The sequence below is a fragment of the Stegodyphus dumicola genome, chromosome 9, assembly GCF_044657685.1.
Source record: "Stegodyphus dumicola isolate Sdum_Otavi_A_Nest chromosome 9, ASM4465768v1".
In the NCBI taxonomy this organism is placed as follows: Eukaryota; Metazoa; Arthropoda; class Arachnida; order Araneae; family Eresidae; genus Stegodyphus; species Stegodyphus dumicola.
In genome coordinates this window covers 39,927,184-39,955,058 of record NC_140776.1, presented here as the reverse complement: position 1 = coordinate 39,955,058, position 27,875 = coordinate 39,927,184, and the positions used below count along the sequence as shown (strand labels likewise).

Genomic DNA, 27,875 nt, shown 5'->3' with positions numbered 1-27,875 from the left:
GAGTTTCGTGATTATGCTGGAGAGAAATGATTTTGTTTTATTTATTGTTATTGGTTTGCGCTTGTCAATGATTGTTTCGCACCGTGTGCGTGATAATAAAATTGCTTAGCTTTTCCTCAAATTTTTGCAATTATTATTTTTTTAACACATGTTCAAATATGAATGACAGTAAATTAGAAAACGAAAAGTCCAAGAAGGATATGGTCGCATTTTCGAAACCTTATCTTGTTCTGTATAACTCCGTGCAAACAGCAGGGTAAGATTAAAATTTATTCGGAAAACAGTTTGTCTTCTTATATTGTTGCAGTGTAAACACTGAAATACGGTGAATGCATATTAAAAGCTATACTTATTATTATTATTATTATTATTTATTTAAGTTTTGGTACATTGTATTTATTATGCTATATTTTAAATTGTTTCTTTTAAAGTTTGATTACTTGATTAAATATTCACAATTTTTGTTCTGTACAGAGCAAATATTGCAGGCTATTGGGAAAAACCTGAAGTCCTATGTAAACCGTTGCCTTAACAGAACATGAATGTGAATTATTAACAGATTTTGTTTTACACCGAGCCTTTTTGAAGGTTGCTGAAAATATTTACTGTGCTTTGAAGAACAAGAATTTTTAAATTGAAGTGCTTCCATTGGTTATACTACTTAGGATTATGTGTTAAAGGGCATTTTGTAGAACTTAGATTCTTTTGTAATTGCAAGTTTCCACTATTAAAAACATAGCCTTAAAACTATATTAATGAATGAAAGATATCAAGGTATTTATAGTTATCTGTTAAGAAACAACTCTAAAAGTTTTGTGTTAGTGAATTAAAAATAAACCTTTTGTAAATATGTCATACTCTTGTCTACTGTTTATAGCATTTGTTGCTGTTAAATGAGTATGACCTGTTTTTTGAAGGAAGATTTCAAAGGTTGATTTCGAAAGGTTGGCAGACCTTTTAAAAGATCTGCCTTCTTAAAATGCTTTGGGAAATTTTTAATGTGGTAGTGATCCTGCATAAAGAAAAAGTAACTTCATCAGGTTTATTTACAGCTGTAGCCATTAGTGTCCATTATGTTGGTTAAAATAAAAATTTTAAGCTGATCCTAATTAATTTTATGTATTAAGTTGTTATGAGCTAGGTAAAATGTTAAGAGTTGTTTCATTGTGATACTGATTCTAGTATTTGGTTAGCTGATATATATGTATTGATTATAGTACTTAGTTCATTGCTTGAATATGTATTATAAAAAGTTAAATTTGAATGTTAATAGATAGCAAAATGTGCAAAAATATTATGCATCTTTTAAGCAAAACTAGAATTTAATTGGCTGAAATTCTGTAACTAGGTTTAAATGGCTGTTTATAAATAAATGTTAAATTAGTTGTAAAACTAGATAACATCGGAGATGAAAAGTTTTATAACTGTGATATTTATCTTCTGTAAGTTTATAATAAAGATTTCTTCTAGCAAATCAGTTTAATGTTTGAAAGCTTAATTTGAATGTTAATCCAATAGTTTAAACTTCCATGTCTAAGGTTATGTTAGTAATTTAGTTTCAGATTAAAGTATAAATGAAAAATTAATAACCAATATAAATAAATATCCATGTATTGTGTATGCATATTGTATTTATAAGGAACTTAAAAAAAAAAAAAAAGACATCTAAACTTGAAGAAATGAACTATACTACTGCTTGCTTCTGAGTTAGAAGGGCTATATGCGATTGCCGTTGAAAACAAATCAGATTTGAAATGTGCTAACGTAAGGTTGCTTATTTGCTTAATTTTAAAATATGGAGTATTAATGCAACCTTAGTCTTTCTTCTGTATGGATGTTGTTTAATTATCTTAAGTATCTTATCTGTTTTTTAATTATCTTAAATGTTTATTAAATAGTACCCTTTAAGGCGATATTTTACTTTAGGCAAGATGAATTAATCTGCAGATGCAAAATCTGAGATGTAAGAGGGATTATTAAGATGAATCACTGTAAAAAATTGAGTTTTTCTCTGTAATAAATTGCTGCATGATTACATTTGTGTGGCGAGAACTACGATGAGTAAGTATCAGTATCTACATAGAGCAAAGTCACACAGAATATGCCATTTACATTTCTTTCCATAAAGTGACAACATTTTAAAGGAAGCAAATTGATAATCACTTTCAGTAGACGCATATGGAACTCTGTTAATATTGATAGAAGAGAAACATGCCAAAGTAAAACATAAAAATAGGCAAAGCAATAATCATGTGTTGGCATAGATTATAAGACTCGATGCCTTGTCAAAGTCTTTGAATCTTGACTAAAATCTACGCAAGGTTGTTGCTTTGCCTAATTTTATGTTAGTAATATTGTATAAAGAATTTCAGTCCTAGCCTAAGAACCTGTAATTACTACTTCATTGATCATAAATCCAAATTTTATAGATATACTGTGTTTACATATGTCATTATTTTTAAAAGTTGTGTCATTCCACCTTTTTAAAAATAAGTCTTGGAAGATGAACTTATTACACTGTCAAGGAAAAAATATTTATATAATTGCAACTAGTAGTTGAACATAAAAATATCAGGATATCTGGAAATTAATGTTATAATTTATGAAAGAAAGTTATAAATTAATGTAAAATATAATTCTGCCTCTCAAAAGTAAGATTTGAATTGTGTTTTTACAATTCTGTATACGTATGTGCAAGTATATGCGAAAAGGTACTCACATGCACACATATCCTCATGATTAGTTTTATTTTGGAGAATTTATTGAAAATTACTTATTTTACATGTAATTTTTTATTTTTATTTTAAGAAATTTTTTAGTTACTGCCTTATAACTTAAAAGTATTTTCGGTACTGTTCTGTTAGGATTGGATTCAGAAAAGTATGAATGTATGCATGTGTGTATGTATGTCCATATATGTGCATATGTACACACATACATTCATGCTTACATATTTACATGCATACATGAACATATACATCTATACATTTCTGGATCTGGTCCCCTGACAACAGAACAGTACCATATTTTCTTTTACAGTTTACTCTATATGGCAGTTTTAACATTTTCATGTTTTGGCTTTTACTCCTAAACCATTTTTAGTAGTTTTACATTTTGCTTTTGTGGAATTTTTTTTTTTTTTTTTTTTTTTCAAAATTTTATAATTTATTTATCACTTAGTGTTTCAAGAAATCACTCAAGTTTGTTATTCCTACAGTATATTATGTTTTTAGATAATCACACTTTTTTCTTCTTCAGAAGTTTTACCTTTTACCAATCCAAACAGTAATTTTGTGATTATAATGTCACATATTAGTAGTTTTCAGTGAAAATAGAATAAAATTTGTGACTTTTGATTACTTTTATGTTTCATGCTGTGCATATCAAAGTGACATTTGCTATAAATATTTTTGCTTGTGTAAAAGTAATTAGTTGTTTATCATGTGAAGCTTATCTTAAATCTTTTTCTGTTTTAGATGGAGTTATATACTTTTTCAAACTTTGAAATTCTTAATAGAGAACAGATCCATTTCTGGGTTATGGGGAGTTATTGGTTCAAGTTTATTAACATTTCAAACTCTTGCTGTTTTAGAAGTAAGAATTTATCATTCATAAAATTCCTTAATTTGGCTTTATGAGTTATATCTTGTTATCTAATTAATTAGCATAATTGTAGTTACTTTGACTGTGTTACATATGAAATAAATGGAATTTTGTTAAAAGAAGACATTTACAGATTTATTGATTATTAAGCTCAAAGACATGTTTATTTGTAAATTTGATTTGGTTATTTTCCTGAATAATAACTTATTGATAATCGAGATGTGTAAAATGATATTCTGTTAAATATTATATATGCAGAGACACAGCTAAGGTTTTCAGCACCCTGGGACAACTGAAGATTTTGTACCACTTCCTATTTGCCAAACATAATGGGGAATATCAATTTGGTGTCCTCATCGAGGGCAGATGCTTCTCCTTTCCCCTCCAGCTATGTTACTGCATATATGTGTGTATAGTTGTAGTTCATTTTTAAATCTCTTCATAAGGAAAAAATTCAAAATACGTGCTTCATTGTTTTGTTATTTTAAATGAAAAAGATTGAAATTATTTCATGTGTGTAAAATTCATGATTTTAATTATAAAATAATTGCTTAGACTAATGTTATTTCCATAATTTACAGTGCTGCCCGCAAAGAAAGTTATTGGGCCTCCTAGCAACAGTCGTCACAAAACCTTAAAATCTGATTAAACTTTGATATGTTGGTTAGAGTTGACTTACCCCTTGTATTATCGCAAAGTTGTTTCAGTTGTATCAAAACTAAAAATCAAGTTGTACTAAAAATTAGTTGTACTAAAAATCAAGTTGTACCATTTATTCTTTAGTCCACTTCTTCAAGTACAAATAATAAAATTCCTTATCTCTTTTTATGTACCTTCTGTAATTTGATGCACATATGCTGGTGAATTTATGCCATTGTGTGTTTCATTATAGCACCAGCCACAGGAGCTTGTTAGTCTGCCACAGTTTGTCCAGTGTTGATAATCTGCCACACTCGGCACAGTGTATATTCAAGCAGTTGCTATACGTGGTATGCTCAAGCAGTTGCTACTCAGGATTTTTATTTTTTTGATGGGATAAACAGCTTCTGTAAAAAGTACTTTCAGTGTGTGATGGAATTTTGTTATATACAGTCAAAAGTCGTTAATCCGGACTTGTCGGGACTTCGGCGATTCCGGATTATAGATCATCAGTTTAAATCTCGTTAGATGGCATGCAGAAATTCTAAAATTAAAAATATGAAACCGTAATTTATGAAATAAAGAACAATTATGATCTAAAGGGTATCAAAATTTGCAAAAAGAAAAAGCTTAATATTTATTTATTTACTTTATTAAACATTTCTTTCAATGTAAGTTGTTTAAGTTTTGCTTCGTTTCATGTGATAATACTTTCTCTTTAATTCTATTAAACAGACATAATTTCTTGTTCAGTTACAAAGTTCCGCTGTTCAAGTCCTATAATTGCTGTGTCAAGAACACCGACTAATTTGTCAATCAAAATTTTTTCATTTTCAATAACCTCTGTCGCTTTTCTTCGCTATCGGAAGCGAATTATAATGACAAGGAACTTGTTTTAAATCATATCAAAGACAGAGCATATCGAAATGAAATACTACATTTGGTAAGGAATTATAAGCCAAATAAAATAAAAACATCTGCGCTGAAGATAAGGATAGTGCTGACAGATCAACTTCCAATTCATTATGCGCTCGCCGCGGCGTTCCCCCCGCTGAGCAGCGTGAAATTGATAAACAGATTTCGGATTTCAAAACATACTTTCGCTTTAGATCCTTTACATATTAACAAATATATCGGAAATTCTATTTGATATAATCGAAAGTTTAAGCTTACTTTTATAAAATTGCTCTTACAGTCTGCAAAAAATAATAAGCCGGATCCAATTCGAAAATTAAGGAACATCGCAATCATTAACATTAACTGAAATAGATAATTAGATAATTTTAGCTTATACGTCCACTATACATAAAACGCGCACGCGAAAACGTATTCTGCACTTGCGCACACTCATATGCGCAGTCGTAAAAGGTCTTACACGCACGCGTAAACGCCTATGCGCATGTGTCAATGCTGCGCATGCGCAGAAAGTTTTTAGTTTTGAGGTCCGGATTATAGATCATTCCGAATTATGGGTGTCCGAATTAACGACTTTTGACTGTATTAGATACTTTGCTTTATTTTCATTAGCAATATCTGTAATACATCATGAGGATTGTAAGCCATTTGGCTAATAATGCTTCATACTTATAGTTAAGAGCCTGACATGCCCTCCTGAATCATACCATTCAAGCAGTAATAACTGCCATATGACATATATGGCACCTGCCAAAAATGAGCTTTGTAATTCAGATACATTATGTTTTCAGTTCATAACTCCAAAATATTGCAGATGCAAAAGTCACTTTATACAATTTATTCTGGAAGCTATAAGTCATTCTAAAGTTATGCTTTGTACCAAGTGTTTTTATTATTATTATTATTTCCTTTAATCACTTTTAAAATTTTTGCCGCGTCTGATGCCAGGAAGTATGACAGCTTTTAACCCCTTAACTGCCGCGGAAAACGTACAAGATTCATTTCCCAGTGCCACACAGGTTTTTCACACAGGCGCGCGTAGTAGTTATGCGTTGTATTAGGGGGAAAATAAGTTCAAGTTTTACTTTCTAAAAACTGTTTACTTTCACAAAATAAAAAATAAAAGAAAAAAATGAATGCACAAAATTTGAGTAAAAGTATAATAAAAAGATGTAAGTATAATAAAAATGAGGGTTTTATAATAAAAAAAGTCCCTAAATGGAGTTTCGATCAATTCATTTTTAGACCAGTAAAGTCTAATATCAGGTTTCAGTGTTATACCTTGGGAAATCAAGTATGCCTAAAAAAACATATTTCTTCTGAACTGGTTGAATGCCACGATTTTGTTCTTGATTTTTTGTTTGCAAGGTGTTAGTTCATATACTCGTCTACAAAACGGTTAGTTTCAGTAACAACATGAAGCACGAGCAGTTCAAAAAAGATAAATGGGTTTGAAACGTCCGTTATATCTTTCTTCATTCCTGGAACCTACTACAAAAAGTAAACGAAAATGGAGGACACAGGACAAAAAAAAAAAAAAAAAAAGTTTTACTCAAACAACACTAGCCAATACCGCGCAGTCATTACTTTCACCACTTTAGACACACCCCTCTCTCCAATTTCTCCTGAAATAGTATTTTCCTTCGTATATTTTGTCAAGGTCATTGTGGTGTTGCATTCCAAAGCTTTGCGAATAATTTTACGGGTAGCAGCGCAAAGCAAATGATAGCAGTTTGGAAGGACGTATATATACGCCTGGGGCAGTTAACGCATCGGCTGAGCAAAGGCGTATATATATGCCCGCGGCAGTTAAGGGGTTAAAAACAGAAAAGTTTTGGCTGATCTTTGGAATATGGTAACTGGTAGTTTGGTGACATTTTGGAGGCGATAAAGGTTACTACCTAGGACTTTGGTAATAATGTGAGAACTACTCAGTTCCGATTATGCATTATTTTGTGTGAGGGAAATGAGAGATCATGAGATATGTCATTTTTGTGCAATTCTGGGATGTTTTTTTTAAGTAAAAATAAGTCGACGTGTACATGGTTTAGTGATATTTTAATTAAATGATAGTTATTTTGTGAATTTTATGTTTGTAGGAATTTGGTATACGTTTCAGTTAAAGTAAACGTGTATGGAAATAATTTAAATATTTGACACTAAGTATTTGTAACCATTTGTAATGTTTGTGGTATGAATTCGTTGGTGACGTTTATAATATAATAGATAATTTAGAGGTAAAAGTTTTTGGATATTTTATTTATTTTATACGTGGAAATGTTCATCCTTGGAAAGGGTATATACTTTTTCGCGTTTAGGTAATTTTATATATGTGCTTTTTACCGAGTTTAAAGATTCACAGAATTTTTTTGCATTTTCGTGCAAATTTTTGTAATTTATGAGAAAATAGCAGTGTAGATGGATAAAGTTAAGAGTGTGTGCAATGCCATTTTTGTGCAATTCTGGGATGTTTTTTTTAAGTAAAAATAAGTCGACGTGTAAATGGTTTATGTGTATGTACTATTCTGAAAAACGCGCAAGGAGTTTGAGATTGTGCCCTTTTTCCCAATTTTGCAGTTAATATTTGTCATGATTAAGCAGTTTTGTTACATAAAATTTATAGCATAAGTGTAATTCGGCTAGTAGATTGTTGGAAAAAGTGTTCAGTAAATAAAAAGAAAAGAAACGTCTCAACTTCATGAAGACAAAATGGCGGCGAAAAAAAAAATAGAGGGTTGCTGTAGCAGAGTTGGTCGCCAAATTTTTGCCAAAAAATCGCCAAGTTACCATAATCCAAAGATCAACCAAAGTTTTTACTGTTTTAAGCATTTTACTAAACCTTGAAACATAAATGTTCTTAATGATTTGTTAGATCAAGCTTGTGCTTGATAATAAATTTCTATATTTAAATATTAGGAATTTTACTTTTAATTACATTCTTTTGCCTGTAAAAATAAAGTAGCTTTTATAGCTTTCATTTTCATCTCATGGAAATTATACTATAGCTGCTACATTTTCAGTAAAATTTATGTATTTTAAGAAATTATTCTGTAATCAGTAAAATTTGAAAAAAGGCTTCCGTATTATTTATTTATATGTTTCAGTTGGAGAGCAGAACTTACTTAGAGTTAGACATAAACCTTTGAATCATTATTTTCATTATTCGTTTTAATGCTCACAGTAATACCGTCTTTTTCCGAAAATAAGTCACTGTCTTACTTTCTTTTTTTGGTCCAAAATACGTGCTAGGGCTTATTTTCAGGGGAGGGCAAAAATAAAAGTATATTTATATATTTTTATTTAATATTTATTTTACACAGAATACAGAAATTTAAATTTATTCAGTTACAGTCATGTCATCTTCATCTGGAACATCGTCATAAATAAAATTCTGAATTATATTCTGATTTTCTTCCATATTCATTTCCTGTTAAATCATTGGTCTGAATCTCTCATGTCTTGCAATATAGCTATCGTTAAATGAATACTTCTTGTCTAAGTAGCCTGTTCGTAGTGCATTGGAAACATCCCTATCAGTTATTTTGTCCCATGAATTTTTTTACCCAATTCACAACTTCTTGTAAGCCTGGTTTTACAAAATTACCTCGAATTCTCACCATTCTGTTTTCAATATACTCATTGATTTCCATCGGCAAATGATCCTTGAATGGCTTGTTTATTGCAATGTCAAGTGTCTGGAGGTAACCATTCATTTCTGCCGGAATCATTTGATCAATCTTCCTCTCAGCAAGAAAGTTTTTCATGTCTTTAGCGCGGTGAGTACTGGCTGAATCCCAAACTAGTAAACCTCTATTCTGACCCTTCAACAGTGGTGGCAGCATAAAATCAACCACATTCTTATAACTGCTTGGTTGCACCAGGCCTTTTCACTGTGAATGACATAAATTCCTGAAACACGTTGAATCTGGTCTTTTTTACCTTTAGTGATTAAAAATTGCGATACTTTCGTGCCATCTAGACGAATCGCCAAAATACAGGTAACACGGTCACTATCATAACCGGTAGAAGGAACATAAATTGACGAAGAAGCTTTGTGGTGAACTGTCGTTTGAGCTCCTTGGCCTAGGAATACAGTGGTCTCATCCATAGCAATCATGTTGGAGAGTTGGTATTTCGAAAAATCGATGCCATCAACAAAAAGCTTAAACGTAAGTGCACGCTTAACAACTTCATTGTCTTCCAGCTTAAACAATGTTGTTGATCTCCTTAGAGACAGTTCATATTGTTTAAGGAAGTTGTCCAACCAGTGTGACAATGCTTTAAATTCTTCTGTGGATATATCAAATTCAATTGCTGTTTCAAGGGCAAATTTTTGAATATCAGCCCTGTGCACAACCAAAGCCATTGCTCTCCTGTCTGCAATTCATTCCCAGATACAATCTTCCAACTCAGAAAAAAACGGCTGCTAACCTGATCCAACTCTGCATTTTTTCTCATTTCCTTAGTCCACCAGTTGACACAGGTAATTGTAGTCTGCACACCATTTACGAACCATACGGAGATCCAGCATCTTCTCTTTACAGAATGCTACAAGATTTACACCCCTGGAGTCTTCCACGATTCCCTTTTTGTACTTGACGGAATAGCTCTTTCTTATCATATATCAGCCCTGCGCACAACCAAAGCCATTGCTCTCCTGCCTGCAATCCATTCCCAGATACAATCTTCCAACTCAGAAAAAAACGGCTGCTAACCTGATCCAACTCTGCATTTTTTCTCATTTCCTTAGTCCACCAGTTGACACAGGTAATTGTAGTCTGCACACCATTTACGAACCATACGGAGATCCAGCATCTTCTCTTTACAGAATGCTACAAGATTTACACCCCTGGAGTCTTCCACGATTCCCTTTTTGTACTTGACGGAATAGCTCTTTCTTTTGTACTCATTTTAACTGGGGTTAAAAATTATTCACGTAATTTTTAAATAAAATTACGTATGAGGAAATAATTAGACTTACAAGACTGAAATGAATTAACGTTGTATACCTGCACTGTCGCTCCATGTAGACTGCTGCCTTATGTTGTATTTTTAACCAGTTCGCTGTTAGGAAAATCGCAAGTTCTGTTCAAATCAGATTGAACAGCGTACCTGTCACACTGAAGGATGGTGAATAACGACCCCTAAGGGGCAACATAAAACACAAAGACTGGTATAGTCCTTAGAGCAGATATTTTCCCTTTGCACCCAACCCCAAATCTATTGCAATCTATTAAAATGTAAATGTAATTTTTAATTGTCAAGAAAAAGCTTTATATAAAGTAAAAATAAGGGCATTAGCTAGTATTTGAAATGTCCTTGAATTTTGTTTTATTATTTTCTTGATGGCCTGTAACAAAAGAGAAGAATTGAATCGTTAAGAATTGAAAAGATAGCATTTAAATCCCTTTGTTCATTAATAGAAAGGGAGAAAGTTGTTGTGGATCTCATAAGATATGTTGAGGGGGTAGCTACTCGAAGAAAGTGTCCCCATCCTTTACTTTCCTGAAACAGCCCCGCTGTGATCCTAATGCGACACAGCTGAGAAGATAAGTAACCCATCAATCACCCCTTTTGATTTTCAACTCATTCTGTGGGGGTTGGAAAAAGGTCGCTGTGTCGTATGTGTCTCGGGTTACGGTTCAGCCCAAATTTCACCCCGACGAGAGTCTGCCGATGCTAATGGATGACGATGCCTTTTCTGTGAACGTATCTCTCTTGGGGCAACGGTGAACTGGTTAAGATAAATTCCAAGAATTAATTTGAAATGAACTGAAGAGGTAAACAATTAATTTATCGGGATATTTTGTTTCAAACATTTCTCTGAAATACGAGTATTAGGAAAGCTAAACATATTATTACTTGTACTTAATAAATCAACAGCATTTTTTAACTAATTCTTTTTGTCACATTATTTTAATTAGGGATTATTTTTGAGGATGTTTTATTTTACAAAACGTTCTGAAAATCACGATAGGGCTTATTTTCGGAGGATTTCTTATTTTACAAAAAGTTCCGAAAATCACGATAGGGCTTATTTTCGGAGGATTTCTTATTTTACAAAAAGTTCCGAAAATCATGATAAGGCTCATTTTCGGAGGATGTCTTATTTTCAGAAAAAGACGATATCTTCTTTATAAAAAAATCTTATAAATATTTCTAGAAAATATGTATCATAATCTTCCATAATTTCATACTGAGTATCAGTTTATACCCTTCAAGTGCATGTATTTAACAGATGGTCTTGAAATATGGCATATATTAGACTGCAAAGAAAATGCAAAAACAGGTTCAATAATACAGTTTACACTGTAGTTTATTTTGGGCTAATATTGTAAATTTTAAAATTGTTTCAGAGATTAAATGTTTTATTTTAGATTGGCTTAGAACATGAAATAAATTGAATATACTTAAAAGTAATGTGTGAGGGGGTGGTACTTAATGTATTAGCATAATTTGGTGATTTTCTGCAAAATAAAAAATAAATAAATAAAAGGAATGACTACTTAAAATTGCAAAATATCATTATTGGATGTATATATTTTGAATTTTAATTAGGTATTTTCCTCTAAAATATATCTGTGTAAACAGAGTTATGTTTCTTTTACATTTGTGGAAATTTCATGTGGATCACTTCAGAATGTATTCAAAGCAATTGTTCCCTTTTTTTGTGTGATTTTGTGTCGGAATACTCTATTTCTGCAGGAATTTAGCTGCAGTTTCTTTCATTGCAGGCAAATCCCCCTGTTTAGTTTAAAATTGAAATTAAAACATGATATATAACGTATCATAATTTGTCAAGAAAATTGTTGAAACTTGGAACACAATAAAACAAATGTGTATAAAATTGCATTGCTGCTTGTTAAAACTGAAGAATTTTTATATTCATAATGGCCAGAGTTCTGCACATTCTGAAAATTTGGCATCTTCAATAAGATATTTGTACTAATGCATAAGTACCAGAAAAACAGAGAAAGAGGGAGAATGTGATTCAAAGCTACAAAGAATTCTGTATAATCAGAAAACAATGTAGTTGTTTTATAATTGTGCAAAATTGTTAGAATTTGTATGTTATTTGACAGTAGTATTCATGTGTATTAGAATAGTACAGCCGACAGTAATTAAATTTATGTTACAATGAATTATTTTAGTTATAGGTGTATTACCTTAGTGTTAATATTGTTTTAAAATAGGAGGAATTGATATTTACAGGTTATCCCGTCAATCATGAAACTGTCACCAAGCAGTGCCATTTAGAGCCAATTGCAGATAAACATGACAGTACACTGATGACATATGTGCTTTGGTGTAATTGACTGGTTCTTGATAAGCCATTTTTTGTTTTTATGAAAAAAGATAAAAAGTTACCGTAATTTCCGGAAGAAACGCTGCGACGTTTACGTGTTTAAAACTTAAATTTTCAGCGGGTGCGGCGTTTAGGTGCACTAAAAATAAAATATTTCCTATGATGGTCATTGTACATAGTTTGGATGGCCTTGTCATTGCGCATAGATTGGTGGTGTTCCCACACAAAAGACCACTCAGTTGCTTTTTGCGAACGTTATTTTGTTTACGTTCTTTCCCTTGAACGGACCTACATGCCTTATTCATCCTAAACGAGATCTCAGAACAATAACATTCTTCCCCCTTTCAAATCAACATTCTCATCAGTTTGAATAGTCTCTCTCCTCTGCCATTCGATGAATCTTCCAGGACCCATCCTCTTTCCACCCCTGCCTTTTCTGCAATTTTTTTCAAAGGCGGACATGACTCCACCTGCCTCGTAATAACGAACTCTGACGTATTTCTCCTTCAGCATGAATGGATTTTTCTTGGCATTCTGCCAAATACAGATCCCATCAGTTAGGGTACAAGTACTTGTTGGATAGTTTTTAATTAGGGAGCGGAAAATTTTTGAAAATGTCTCTAAACGGCACAGAAGCTATACATTTCTTACCTTTAATTTATTTTTGAGTTATGGTTTCATTTCATGCATTTTTCTTAACTGGTAAGTCATATATCAGGACTTAGGTTGAGTTTTTGCGTCTATACGGCCCACGACGATGTCACACGCAATTTAATCTATTGCGGCGTTTCTGTGTAATTTAAATTTTTTTCCCGCCATTTTTCTCAAGTGCGGCGTTTACTCTGATGCGGCCTTTCTTCCGGAAATTACGGTAACTGTTATTGGTTTACTTTAAATAAAAATATTAAAATTTGGGACCTGCCTTCTACAGAACAAAAAGCAGTACATTATATTCAAATTTTTTGAATCCGTCCATCCACAAAAGGTGTATTAATGGGTATGATAATGTCAGCTGAACATTAATAGACAGGAACAATTAATGCAAGGGAGGGAGAGTTTATCATACTAAACAGAGCTTCTGTTAAAATCAGAAGGCTTACCAAAACAATAGAAACCAATGAATTCTGTTTTTTAAGAAGGGCAAAAATGAAGTGGTCAAATATAGGTTGTTTATTAAATAAAAGAGAGGACTTCCTCAGGAATGATTGACATACATTGGCAGGAATCCATGAAATTGCACAGTCAACGGAATAATACATATCTACAGAGGAACTTTTTAAACCATGTTGAAAAGTATAACAGCTTTATATTCAAACATAGAAATCTTTTGTGTATTCGATCTTTTGAAAAGATTGCCTTTAAGAAAAAGTTTTAAAGTATTAGCTTTTATTTACTTTCCAGAATTGTACTTACCATGTATGATTCTTAAATATAATATTTTTCTAAATAGTAGCTCATAAAATTGCAAGAAAAATACACCAGTGTCAAATTTAAAATTAAATAAAAAAGCCACCTTAGGTTGATATGGGTTTTGAATAAAACTTTTGATTTCAAAGGTATTTTTCAGGAGCCGGAAAAATTTCCTCTTGAAGAAGAAGGTTTATATATAAATAAATTTTTAAATCAACAGAGCTTTATTTAAAAGTCTGTGGCAAACTGAGGTTGCTTTTTGCCTTATTTTAAATATTGTTGATTAATATTTGTATTTTATGTGTGTGTGTTTAGGAAATATATTCCTGAAATATTAAAGTAAATGTATAATTCTGAGTCTTTTAATAATAATAAAAAAAAATTCAGTCAACTGTGTTAACATTTTATTAGGTGAAAGTCTATCAATCACCTGGTATATCACCAGGTAAAACTGTGTTCTTTTAAACCTAAAAAGATTGTTTTGAGAAGCTAACTTTTATCAGTAGCACACTACCAATGACCAGGCAGATTAAAATTTTTGAATGCTGGTGTTTCATTCCCATGATGAAAATGCCTTGACTGTGTAGGGTTTCCATGGTTCTTCCATGGGTAATATGAATAGTGTCAATCTTGCCAGTGTCCTCCATGGGTAATATGAATAAAAGCTAGTGTCTTATCTTTTACCATTCTTCTGCAATGGCATCAGTCTTAAGACAGATAAATTTTAATTGCTGCATTGTAATAAATAACCTTCTTTAGCCTTCATATAGTGAAATATGAAAATACTTTGGTAAAAATTTTTATAATTCCAATTCTAAATCAAACTGTAGTAATTTTTTTTTTTTTTAATTATAGGTAGTACATTGCATTTTAGGTCTTGTGAAAGCTAGTGCTCTTGTCACTTCCATTCAGGTGGCATCACGTGTCATTCAAGCATGGGGTATTATGAATCCTATTGAAAATGTAAGCCTGTTTCTTTTTGTAATTTTCATTAGAGGACTTGAGTATCACTTTTTTGTTAAATTTTTAAACCTTTAAAGAGTGCTTCATATTACACTGATCATCAAAGTTAAAGGATATTGACAGAAATAAAACATGACTTATTCTTAATGAAAAATTATTAATAGAAATTTGTGCATTAGTTAAAATAAATTACAATGTTTGGCAGTTGATTATTTGTAAAATATTGAAATTAAAGCCAAATTTATGGAAATTGGGAAATGATGGGAAAATGAAGTCACCTCTTGTGGAAAACATTTTTCTTTAATGTGGTGTATGGTCACCTCGGACAGATATGCATGCCTCACATTTTGATAATGTAGACTTTACCAAAGTGTTGATCAAGTCTTGGGAAATTGCACACCCCTGTTCTAAAAATGCATTTTTCAGCTCACAGAGGGTATAAGGCATCCCACACATGCTCAATCCTGTTCAAGTCGGGTGAGTAAGGTGGCCAGTCCATTTGAGTGATATCATCTGTTTACATGTATTCTGACACCATATATGCTCAATGAGCCCGAGCATTGTTATCCATTAGCAAAAACTCTGGGCCAACAGCATCCCTAAATAGTCTAACTTGGGGTTCCAATAACTTGCCCACATATCTCCAAGCGGTTATAGAAACTCTCTGAAAGATATGCAACTCGGTATGACCATTTATTGTGATTCCTCCGCAAACCATGAAACTGTGGTCACAAAAATGAGATATTTCATGGACAAGGAAAGGCAAGTTGTAGTAAGAATTGGAGGCTCCCTTCAGCCCACCTGAACGTGAGTGTCCCCATAGCTCAAAAGAAGGGGCCCCGTTACTCCACAAACAAGAGCAGCCAGTAACCCAGCCACCCCCAAACAACAAACAAAAATACTAAATCAAAAATAAGTAAGCACATCTAACACAAAATTACAGACCAACAAACAAACACACAAAAAAAAAAAAAAAAAAAAAAAAACCATAAACACAAATTTACAACATAAAACACTACAGATATCCAAAACCCATATAAATACATGTGTTCCTTCCTCTCTTTAGATCAGTGCTCCGCAACCTTTTCTCACCTGCAACGCACAAAAAATCTTTCTGGAATTTCGTGGCACACCAAAGAGTTCCGAGTTATCAGGGAAGTGCCGAAAAAATTCAAATGCTGACACACTTACAATCACACACACAACAGTGAAATATATAAAAACATTTAAAATAGACATTATTAAGGAAAAAAATTGTCATTGTGTATTAAATACATGATAAAAAATTGCAAAATTTGAAATATATTTTGATTTTGATTGCAGCACACCTATATCCTACTCATGGCACACCGGTTGCGGAGCACTGCTTTAGATCAAAACACATCTAGAATCGCTGTTTAGGCTGTATATGAACTCATCAGTAAAAAGTACTCGGGCTCAGTTATCTTTGCACCATTGACCAGTACAACCACATAAGTGTAAATGGGCTCCTTCAGAAGCTGGAGTGAGTGAGGCACAAGCCATTGGCTTCTTTGCATACAGTCCAACCTCGTTAAGCCTTGTTATTAGAATGGCTAATTCAAGTTCCTGTGGCAACTTGAAGGTTTTAAACAAACTCTCTTGTACTCGCTACTCAGTTTCTTCGAGCCAGCAATGAGAGAAAACAGTCTTCTAATGCAGTTGTTGCTTTCGTTTGCCCTTGACCAAGCTGTCTGTCAACTGATCTGGTATTTGAAAAGTGGCTCCAAACTCTTAGTATGACACCTGGAGGTATATTCAAATCTTGAAGCGACTTCGATTTGTGTTTGATCTCAGTTCTACCAGTTATTTGCTATTTTTGACCTTCACTTAAATGATGCCTTTGAGTCATAACTACTGAATGCTGACACTAATCATTGAATACATTTAGATTGAAAAAGATCTTTTGCATGTACTACACAGGTATTGTAACTATAAAGGTCACTGTTTATTATTTATTATTAAGCATTATGCAATTTGAAATACATTTAAAACTTTTTAATATATTCATAAATATGCATTGCCCCCCCCTCAATTTAATTTTTCAATATTTTTACTTCCTTGTATGAAGGAAAAGAAGTATTGTAATCGCATAAATTTTCGGGTATCATATTTCGACAAAAATATCCATTTTGACTTCTATTGAATGCAATTTAATGATGTTTTTGCATGACATCTGTACATACGGACAAAATAAAGGACTCTTCCCTCCCAAAAAAATTGGATTGCAAAAAAAGATTTAAAATGGATTCAGAAGAGAACTTATTTTTTGTGACATCTATATCTCGCATAACTTGAAAACAAATAGCGTCAGAACGTTAAAATTTTGTATATAGGACTTGCTATAACATGTAGCTGTGCACCTCCCTTTTTGGTTGCCATTAGCCACACCTAAAGTATATAAATATGTATGTATTTTTACCCACTCTGTTACTTGGCTCCATGAACTCAGTTTTTTTTTTTTTTTTTTTTTTTTATTATTCTTATATGTTGGTAAATTGTGCATTTTTTGCTTAAAAAATGATTGAAGTATGCTATTATCTTCTGGTTAAGGTTTTGATCCTAATAGTTAATCTGCACACAATATTTACAAAATTATCAATAATTTAAAAGTTGTTTAAGTGCGGCTAAGCCTAACTTTTTTAAAGCATGTAGCAGCCATATTTGTCTACATTTGAAACAGCAGAATAGTGAATTAAGTCAGTTTCTGCACCTTGAGTGTCCTTTTTGCCGAGCAGGACCAAACGGAAACTTTCAGTTTTGTGTATAAAAAAATTTGCCTTCTTGTCCGCTGGCTGATTGCTTGTTTTTGCGTAGAAACTCTAATTTTAATTGTAAAATATTTTCAAATTGTTTTAACTGTATTTGGTATTTTATATTTTTCTATGTTTTCAATTTTTAATAAATATATTTTGAGGTTTTATGTATTTTTTTGCCTTGCCTCGAAGTGAGAACTGAAGTAATTGAGTGACAAATATGTCTAATGAAATTTGAGGAAATAAGTTTAAATGAAATGCAGAAAAAAAAATGTATATAATTTAATATTCAGTGCAAGGAAGTCTGGGTGTATGCATCAGATTTTTTTAACAGTAGTACAAATTATTTCATACCTGAAAAATATGCAAGCCTAAGCCTTTAAATCTTCCCCTATTGAAATGATTCCCATATTTGGTACTATTCGGTTTTGAGGGCCGTAAAAAAATTGCAGCGAAAATGTATGTGCAAAAGCGCCAAATCTAGCAAATGCGCCCATTTAACAGTGCGCCAAATCTAGCGTACGCGTTGATTTCAGATTGCGTAAGTTTATGTAGTTCTATATTTCTTAAGATGCCATTGACATACTAGTTTAAATTTTAAATCCTTTTTTGATATCCTATGGATTTAACAATTTGGGAATTGCCGATAACGAAAAGTTGGCAATAGAATTTTGGGTAAAGTGCAGAATCGCCCACTGTTTGATGCGGTTTTAAGAATTGCACATACTCGGTATCTGTGTGCACATCGACCTATTTTCACTTTAAAAAAATTCCTAGAATTGCACAAAAATGGCACTGCGCACACCCTTGACTTCATCTATGTACACATTGACCTATTTTCACTTAAAAAGTGAAAGAAAATTGACAAAAATTCAGTTGTTTTTACCCTTGTAAGAAGCAGCAAACAAATAAGTGAGCAATTCTGCATTTTACCGAGAATATTTTCAAAGAAAAGGCATCATTCATTATAGAAAATTACGTTTGAACAACCAGAAATTATGCTTTAGCGATAAGTCGGTAGCGAAATAGCGATGCAGGCATCCATTCAGTTATGTTTAGCAAATTTTATATAAATTATAAGAATGATCTGAAATAGTTATTTACTCTTATGCTTCCATTCAGTCATGTTTAGCCTTTTTCAAATAAATTATAATAATAAAATAAGTGTTATATGAAATTAACCTTTCATCTAAATTAAAACATCAATCTTAGATAGTTATTTACTATTATACTTCCTTTCTTGCAGCAATTATTAGGGTTGCCGCAATTATTTTTGGCAGCATTGGCATCAACAATAGTTTGGCGATTTTTTACGGCTCTCGAAACCGAATAGTACCCCATATTTTAATAGGTGGGTATTTAGCTATTGCTGGGATTCAAACTGAACACCTTTTACATAACAAGAAAAATGTTTTTGATTTGCATCTTTATCTTTCTGAATCACACTTTTTTCCCCCTTTCTTCTTTCATTCTTTTCAGTTACTGAAAAGTGTACTAATGTGAGGCTTTTATAAAAGTAGTTTTTTGTTAAATGTAGATATTGCATTCAGTTATTATTTGTTTTTAAACTTTTGCTGCATTTAGCGGCATTTTTCTGTAGCTTTTTCCAATTTTTTCGTTTTAATTTCTTACCTAAAAAACTATAATGAAGTATTTTATTTTCTTCTCTTTACATCTTCCAAAAAAAAAAAAAAAATATTTATTGAAAATAATTGTAATATTTATATTTTGATGTGCAAAATTATAAAATGTGATTATAATAGTATCTGTGGTTGCATAAATGGAGATTTATAAATCACATAACCTTTTGTAGTTACTAAAGAATTTATCTTCTCTCCTAGGTACATAATTCTCCAACTCTTGCACTTGCAATCATTGCTTGGTCAATTAGTGAAATTACTAGGTATTCATTTTATTGTTGTAATCTTTTGGGATTACCATCAAAAACACTTACATGGTGCAGGTGTGTAAAATTTTCTTTTTTATGAGTCTGATTTATAAAACACATTGGCAAAACAGTTTTGTTTTTGTTATCAATCTCAATAATTATTATTCTCTTATTTCTTAACAGCTTTTCTGATTAAATGTATATTAATTAGGTAAAAAATAGGTATTATTTAATTAAAGTGTCAGTGTGTTTAATAATGAAATATATTTCTAAATTGAGAAATATATATTTTGTGAGATTGTATGACTAATAATTTGAATATGAAGTGATATCTAAAAGTTCGCAGAACTTTTTTAGGAACAGAGGTATGTGGAATTATGTTTTTAATTACATGGGGTTAAAGGCACCCAAAACAAGATGCAATTGTAAATCTGTATACAATTATTTATATCGCCGAAAGTAAGAAAATATTGTATGTGGTCAAACAAGGCAAGAGAAAACAATAGGAAAAGCTATCGTGTATCAATTCTTTGAGCATATGTGTGCATTATTTATGATCAGTTGAGAAAGTGAAATAAATAAAGGTAATAACTCATGAATCTTGACCAGAATTAAACTCATTAAGCTGTCTATAATTAAATCAAGAATTTAAATGTCCATTGTATATCTTGTATTTTTATGAAAAATTTCTTTTCCAGAAGTAAAATGAAATGTCTAATATGTTTGTTTTTCATCTTTAACACCCATTATTTATCATGTTTTTGCATGTTTTGTATGTCTGTGCATATGTTTGCAACATAATTTGGTCTTGTTTTTATTGTTAAATAAATAAGAGAAAATCTCTTCCAAGTTAAATAGCATAATTGCCTATGTATGATTTATAAACGAAATATTTCTATTTTGCATTAGTGTTGTTTATTTGGATAAAATTTAGCTGTTTGCTTATTTTAATAAATGTACATTTTTATCTGTAATTATTAGAAAAACTAAAAGAACTGTGAATTATTGAAATGAACATTCTGAATACTGTAGATAATCACTGATATATTTAATTTTATTTATTTTAATTGGTGTTTTTTTCTCATTTATTTCAATAAATAGAGTAATATACATATATAACTGTTTATCTGTGAAATTCTGAATAGGATTATAAAACCAATTTGATTATATTATTTTTTAAACCCAAATATAAATGATAACCTGTGTTAAATAATTATTTTAACCCATGTTCAGTGTTTTCCAATCCAGTTTTACATAAAACCAAAGCTTGTTTTTATTACATTTCAGAAGGAATTTTTATTTTAATGAAATTTATGGTACCCTCATATCATGCATTGGAATTTGTTATCTATATGTCTTCATGTTGCTTCGTCACATTCTACCAATTAACACAATAGTTCAAGCTTTTCATTATTTAGACCAGTTTTCGTATAGTAACTAATGTTTATTGATTAATGTTGTTGTTCGATGTTATGCAAATTGTATTTCTTTCTTTGTACCAAGGAGCGGCGCAGACACAAATTTGTTAGGTTTTTAAAGCTCGCGTTTAGAGCTTTGAGCTTGCTGTGAATTACTGGAGTTTCAACTAAGCAGAGGTTCTTCTGAGTTTGTGTGGTAAGCTGCTACCGAAGTCGGAGTTTGCAGTGTGCTCTTCGCCGTTCCTCAACCAACTTACTTGTTTGAAAGTCAATAAAGAAGTTTCGGTCAACGTTATGACTCTGAGGTTTCTTGGGTTCTATACTGAAGTAATATCAAGTCAATTTACAGTCCACTATTTTTAAAGAATGGGACGTACAGCTGTATTTAGTAAATTTTCAAGACATTATAAAATATGTAAATTAAAAATATTCACCTTATGAAATTCACCTTCGTTTTCTGTTGAATATTGTATTTCTATTAATTTCATGAAAATATAAACTTTAAACTCTCAAGTATCATTAATATTTTTACGAAGCCTGGATTAGAATAAAAGCATTTAAAAACTGCATACATACTTCTGAATGTTCAAATGAAAGAAAGAGTTGCATATCGCCCATTTTAAATCAAAATTTAGAACTAATTAATTTTTAGAAGAAAAGGCATTTCAAAAACTAGGGCTCTTGTGCCAAAACATGAACTGAGTTGAAAATGTAAAGAAAAAGTTCTTGAAAGATATTAAAATAACTCTTTTAATGATTATGCAAAAGTGAAAATAGCTAGAATTTATTGCTTTATAGGTTGTAGATTGTTTATTGTAAATACAACTTTTATATGCACTAGGAGGGATATTCGTTTCACTTGTTTTACTGTAATATTAACTTTATTGCAATACACTAGAAACAAAGCCACAATATTTCAAGATATATCTAATTAATTAAGGCTATTTCTTGCCTCACTTCATGTGTATTGTTTTAAATCATGGGTGTCTAAAGTGCGGCCCAAAAGTCTAAAATGTGGTCCAAACGCAAATTATATAAAACTATTTAAATTTACATGTTTTTATTAAAAAAATAAATGCTTGAATTTGATTCATATATAATCGGTTCGTTGGCATTTATTTTTAAATAAAAACATATTAGTATGTTATGATGTATTAACTCCAAAGTGACATTCAACTGAAAGAAAAATTTGAAAATGTTTCTTTACTGGAGTTTCATAAAGATTACCTACCTCACGATAAATATCCTAATTTTCACAATCATGCGTTATTAATATCTTCAGCTTTTGGCAGTACCTATATTTGTGAACAGTTATTTTCAAGAATGAAGCATACAAAAACAAAAATAGGACAAAGATCACTGGTAAACATCTTGAAAATGCAATTCAGAATTGCAACCTCGTCTGTTGAACACGCTATCGATTTGCTTGTTCAACGTTGGTGTTGGTGTATTTAATTATGGCAAAGCACACGAGGGCTATCTGCCTAAGGGGAGGGATGCCTTTCGTGGAAGACTTTTTAAGGGAAACTGGCTCGTATACACGTTACACATGGGGAAAACCACGAAAACGCCCATGCAGCCAGCCCGCTCGCGGGATTCGAACCTCGGACCGAACTACCAGTGTTCAGCGACTTTACCGCTCGGCCGCTGGTGGGCCTTTGCTTGTTCAACAAAAGCAAATTCATCCATCTCATTAATTTGAATTTTTTCCATCTTGATGAAATCCAAACTAAATGAAATGAAACTTTTACAAATTAATAATGAATACGTACCTATACATATCTAATTCAAATTTTAAAAAATTAATAAAAGTTAATTTATTTTAATGAAAACAACACAGAGCTAATATTTATTTCAATTTGTTAAAAAATATTGTATGTGTGGGCCTGCAATTTTTTTTTTCCTTTGCAATGCGGTCCTCAAACAGTTATAGTTTAGACACCCATGTTTTAAATAGAGCATATGTAATAGTTTGGTGTGTTAGTTTTCAACTCTATTCTGAAAATAATGAATTTCCTTCTTTTTTAGATATTCATTTTTCGTGGCATTATACCCTGCAGGAGTTTTTGTAAGTATTTCTTCTAAATTTTTATTCATTCTTTGATAAACATGATTATTTTATTTAAATTATGTATTTATATCTTTGGCTGAAGATGAGAACTTTTTTTTTTTTTTTCCCACAGAGTGAAGTCTCAAATATCTTTCTTGCATTGGATACAATAAAAAGGAAGCAGTTATTTTCCCTAACCCTTCCAAATCCTATGAACATTTCATTTAGTTTCTACTATGCAAATATATTAATTTTGCTATCATATATTCCATGTGAGTATCAATAAATTAGTATTATTTCCATTTGAAAAACATTTTTAAGGTCGAGAGGGTAGTACAGTAGAAGTCCAGAAATCCGCAACGCATGGGACCAAAGGTTGTGCGGATTTTAGGATTTTTCGAATTTCAGGACAAGAAAAATAATATTCAGACTAAAAGTGCAAAATAAGGCGTATTAGATACATTTAATTAAATTGTTATATACATTAATACATTATATGCATTAAATTATTATTACATATATAAACTGATTATATTATATTGTTCTTTTACATTAGGTTCTTCTATTTTTAAATCAGCATGAATCTGCTCCCCCTTTTCTCTCAGGAGTAGTCCTGAAATAGGTACCCCATCACTCCGCAGCTGCCAGAACCACTCGTACAAGACAGCATCGAGGTTTGCCTATTTTGCCTCATGTAAAGATTTCCGATTTCGGATTCCGGTGTTAGAACACTGTTGCTGTAAAATTTCAACAGCTTTTCTCTATTGTTCTGTATATCATACACAGTTCGTGTTGCAAATCCATATGATTCTGCTATAAACCGAGCAGAAGCACCTCTCTTTAGCAGAATTTCCACTTTTTTCATTACCGTCAATGCAACGTGTTTATGTTTTTCACTGTTTCAAGCAGTAAAATCACGAGTGCGTTTCTTATCTGTCACTGTATTAAAAAACGCTGAAATTTAAACCATACTTAATTTATCCACAAAATATCCGGAATAAAAAAAACAACATCACTAAACAATCTCGTGAAATAACAAAGCTCAGAAAGTACAACAACATGAAGCATGAACTTGAAAGAAGAGTTTAGTGAATCATCTGCTTTTTTACCTCGATGCAGATTGGAGGGGAAAAAACTCTTATCATGATGTCAATAATTTGGTATTTCCATTATGACTCATTATTATTTGGTAATTAATGACGTATTTTTTTTTCCGATAATTTCACGTTTTTTCTTCGATATTTCATACTCCATGTTGCGGTTTCCGGAAGCTTTAAACTAAATGTTTATATTTTGAGAGGCAACGCGGATTTCAAGTCTGTAGATTTACAGTATTTCACTGTAATAATTTTTGTACTTAATATTTTTTTTAAAAAATTGCTTACACTTTTACATAAAATAAATTCTAGAAGAAATTTGTGGAGTGCGGTAACTAATAGAAGTGTATGTTTTTGTAAAGAATGCATCAAAATTTTCCATTACTATGAAACTTATACCAGGAGAAAGTAGGATTAATCTTGGTATTAATGAAAGTTAATCTTATCAACAAGCTAATCCATTACATTCTGTGTTTATATTATTAATTCTATATTTGAATTATGCATTACATTTTAGAGAATGCAGTGAAATACAAATATTGAAACCTTTTTTCCCTCTGATATTTTTAAACCTATATCTTCTATGTGACCATATTGCTACAGAACCCTCCCCCTTTTTTTAACATGGTCCATCAATGTTGCATAATGACATAACATCCAGAAACTACTTATATAAGGCACATTCATGAAAAAAAAGAAAAAAAAAAAACACTGCAGTTTATGAGAATAGGTGAAACAAAATATTTGAGTGGGACATCATCATGTGTATGAGAACAGTTTGTTCTAATATCATTTAAATAACTAATGTTCTAGGCTTTTCTTTGGCAGCATTAGCATATACATTTACTTTTTTACTTACATTATTTTCATTTTGTACTTGCATAAAAAAAACTTTAAATTTGTTTAATTGGCAGCATTTTCATAAAACTTGCTGTAATGCAGCTTAAACTTTCTTAGTCATTGAATAGCACACTCTCAAACTAACTTTCAGACTGTTGTTCTGTATATACTTTGGATGTTCTGTTGTTCTTTGGATTTTGTTTCATTTTTGATTTGCATAGTTATAGAAATTTGGAAGATGGTGATTGTCTAGTGTAAAATTCAGAGCCTGATTTGCAGAATATGATGGAATTAATAAGTATTTATGTAGAAAATGTATTTTTGCCTCCAGAACATTTGATTTGGAAAAACATTCAACTTGCCAGACTATTTTATTTGGATGTTTCTGTGCAAATTAAAACTGAATCACATTTTATAAAATAGAATAATATTAATGCCATTAAGTTCTGCTGCAAAATAAGTAAACGCTGGAATGCAAGTGATCAAAATGCCATAGTAAACTACTTGATTATGCATTTAAAATTTTGTGTTTACCATATTAAAATATTGATATTGGGCATTTGTTTAATTACATTAATTTAATCAAGTCAAAAAGAAGAAATTATATAAAAAATTCTGAATGAAAAAATTGGTTAGGCTAATAAATGTTTACATGGATTATAAATTTCCAGAAGATAAACCAATAAAATTGGATTAATATTCCTGTGAATATAAAAATATTACTTTTGATTTGAAGATAAAATATAAATTTCATTAATTGCATTCTTTATCTAAATTACAGCCTGTTTATTTTTACATTTTTATCAATAAATGCTTTCATATTAAATATTTAGAAAAGTTAATTATATTTCAGTAACCATGTTACATTTTTTAATTTTTGATACAGATGAAAAAATTTTATGCACTTATGATAAAACATTTTATGCGCTAAAATTATATTTAACTCATTACTTTAATTTGGATTTTTATCATTATATTTTGGAAAAATTTCTTTTTTAGAATTTCTCTGGTTTTTAACATTTATAATCTTGTGATTTTATAGAGAAATTAATTTTGAATCAAATTGGAATAGAAACATGCCAATGTAAAATTTTAAATTAGGCTAGAAAGCAGCCTTTTTAATTTTGTATTTTGACTTTCATACATATATATGGTTATAAATTAGAGCTGGATTGTCTGCTCTGATGGTATTGGTGGTACTTATGTTGATGATACATTTGCTACCAGATGCATCCAGAATGCAGATACAACCCTTCCCCCCTGCTTTTCGTTACAGAATGGTGTAAATTATTGTGCACTTGGGGGGGGGGGGCAGCTAAACTTGATTTAGGTCATTTAGATTTTGATCCTAGAACATTATTTGTGAAGGACTAGAGTCAGTGCATTTTCTTCATAATAATCAAAAGCAGAAGTTAAGTATCCTTAAATGGAAAATCTCTCTGCTACAAAAGTCATTAGATGAGGTTCCAGTTAGTGTATGATGTAAGAATGAGCATATGAAATTGTTCTGTTCTTCAGACAAGAGCTTGTCTACCTGAAGAGCATATTTATCATTCATTCATAAAATAATTTTGTTAATGCTGGCAACAATTTCTTCAAAAATCAAGTGAATTTGGTGTCTTGTACAAACCTTGGACAAAATATTCTCCTTATTCCATTGCAGTCTGGGCAGAGCTCTTGTTGTTGGGATTTGGTACTTTTGTATTATCCCTTGAACCATTCGCAGAAATTTTGGTAATTACCACAAACTGCCATTTGTTACTGTGGAATTTTAAAGGAATCAGTCATCCATAATCGGTGCAAAATCATGCTACTTGGCCGTTCGGGAGGATAACACATAACTACGTGGGAGTTTTCCAGAAATGATCATATTTTCATAACTTTACTTCTCTGTATTTGAAAGAATCAATACACTAAATAATACTAGGCTGTTTTAATAAAAATCTAAATGAATTTCTCGATTCTGATTGCTAAAGGATACTAAAAGCAACTGAGGTTTGATTTAAATGAAGGATCTAATTTTTTAATGAAATGAAAACAAATTTTAATTTATACATTGTACAGTGTTTTTTTATTACTATTTAATGGACTATTTCATCCAAAATGTATCTTAATTCTTAATTATGTTTCTTTTGTGTGCATTTTAATGTTATATTTTTGTTTCTTTTTTTATGTATACAATGTTTTTCTTTTTTAGTGTTTCCTCACCTATTTAATCATATGCTGCGTCAACGGAAGAAAGTTTTAGGAGGAGAATCTCTAAGTGAAAATTTGAAAAAATCAAAATAGCGTTATCAAAACTTGCAGAATATGTACACACTTTGGGAAAAAGTTCAAATGCAATGCAGCAGGCTTCACACAATGTTCATTATTTTTTTTGATTTATAGGCAGAAATAAATTTGAATACGTTTTTTGATATAGACGGACTAGCATTCTATTTATCATATAGTTTTTGTTTCCCATTCCAAAAATTTTTCATTAGAAAAAGTTCATTTAGAATTACATGCAATATAAAGAAAAGCTATTATTTTAAAAAGTCTTCAATACATGGAAAACTGTTGTAAGGTATGTCAGCAAGAAGCCATACACCCAGGGGTGTTTTAAGTACAGCAGTTCTTGAGGTCATTGTAATACATTCGTTTTTTCTATTAAACTATTATTTTAGTTAATTAATGCTGAGAGAAATATATATATATATATGTTTATAAAATAAGTCTTTTAAGCTAAAAATGCAAAATGTTAAAATAGCTATTATTCCTTAGAATAATTCTTTTAAGCATGGTTTGTCAAGATTCAAGAGGCCTTATCACCATATATGCCTTCTGATGTCATTGCAAAGAGAACATGTTAAACTTTTCAGTTGTTAGCAGATCACTTGTAAAGAGGACTTTGCGTACATTTTAAAAATTTTAACTATAAAAATTATGTGTTGCAAATGGCTGTAATGACTAATAATTACTTAAGAAAAAAT

The 27,875-nt window shown here is 31.1% G+C and overlaps 1 protein-coding gene across 1 annotated transcript; it reads left to right on the top strand.

Moving 5' to 3' along the window:
* Hacd1 (3-hydroxyacyl-CoA dehydratase 1) lies at window positions 1-27,320 on the top strand. Its single transcript, XM_085823344.1, has 7 exons — window positions 1-256; window positions 3,477-3,594; window positions 14,729-14,836; window positions 19,452-19,573; window positions 22,945-22,984; window positions 23,100-23,238; window positions 27,101-27,320. The coding sequence occupies exons 1-7, from the start codon at window positions 159-161 to the stop codon at window positions 27,190-27,192; spliced, it is 717 nt and encodes a 238-aa protein (XP_085679470.1). The 5' UTR covers window positions 1-158; the 3' UTR covers window positions 27,193-27,320.
* The last annotated feature ends 555 nt before the right edge of the window (window positions 27,321-27,875 follow it).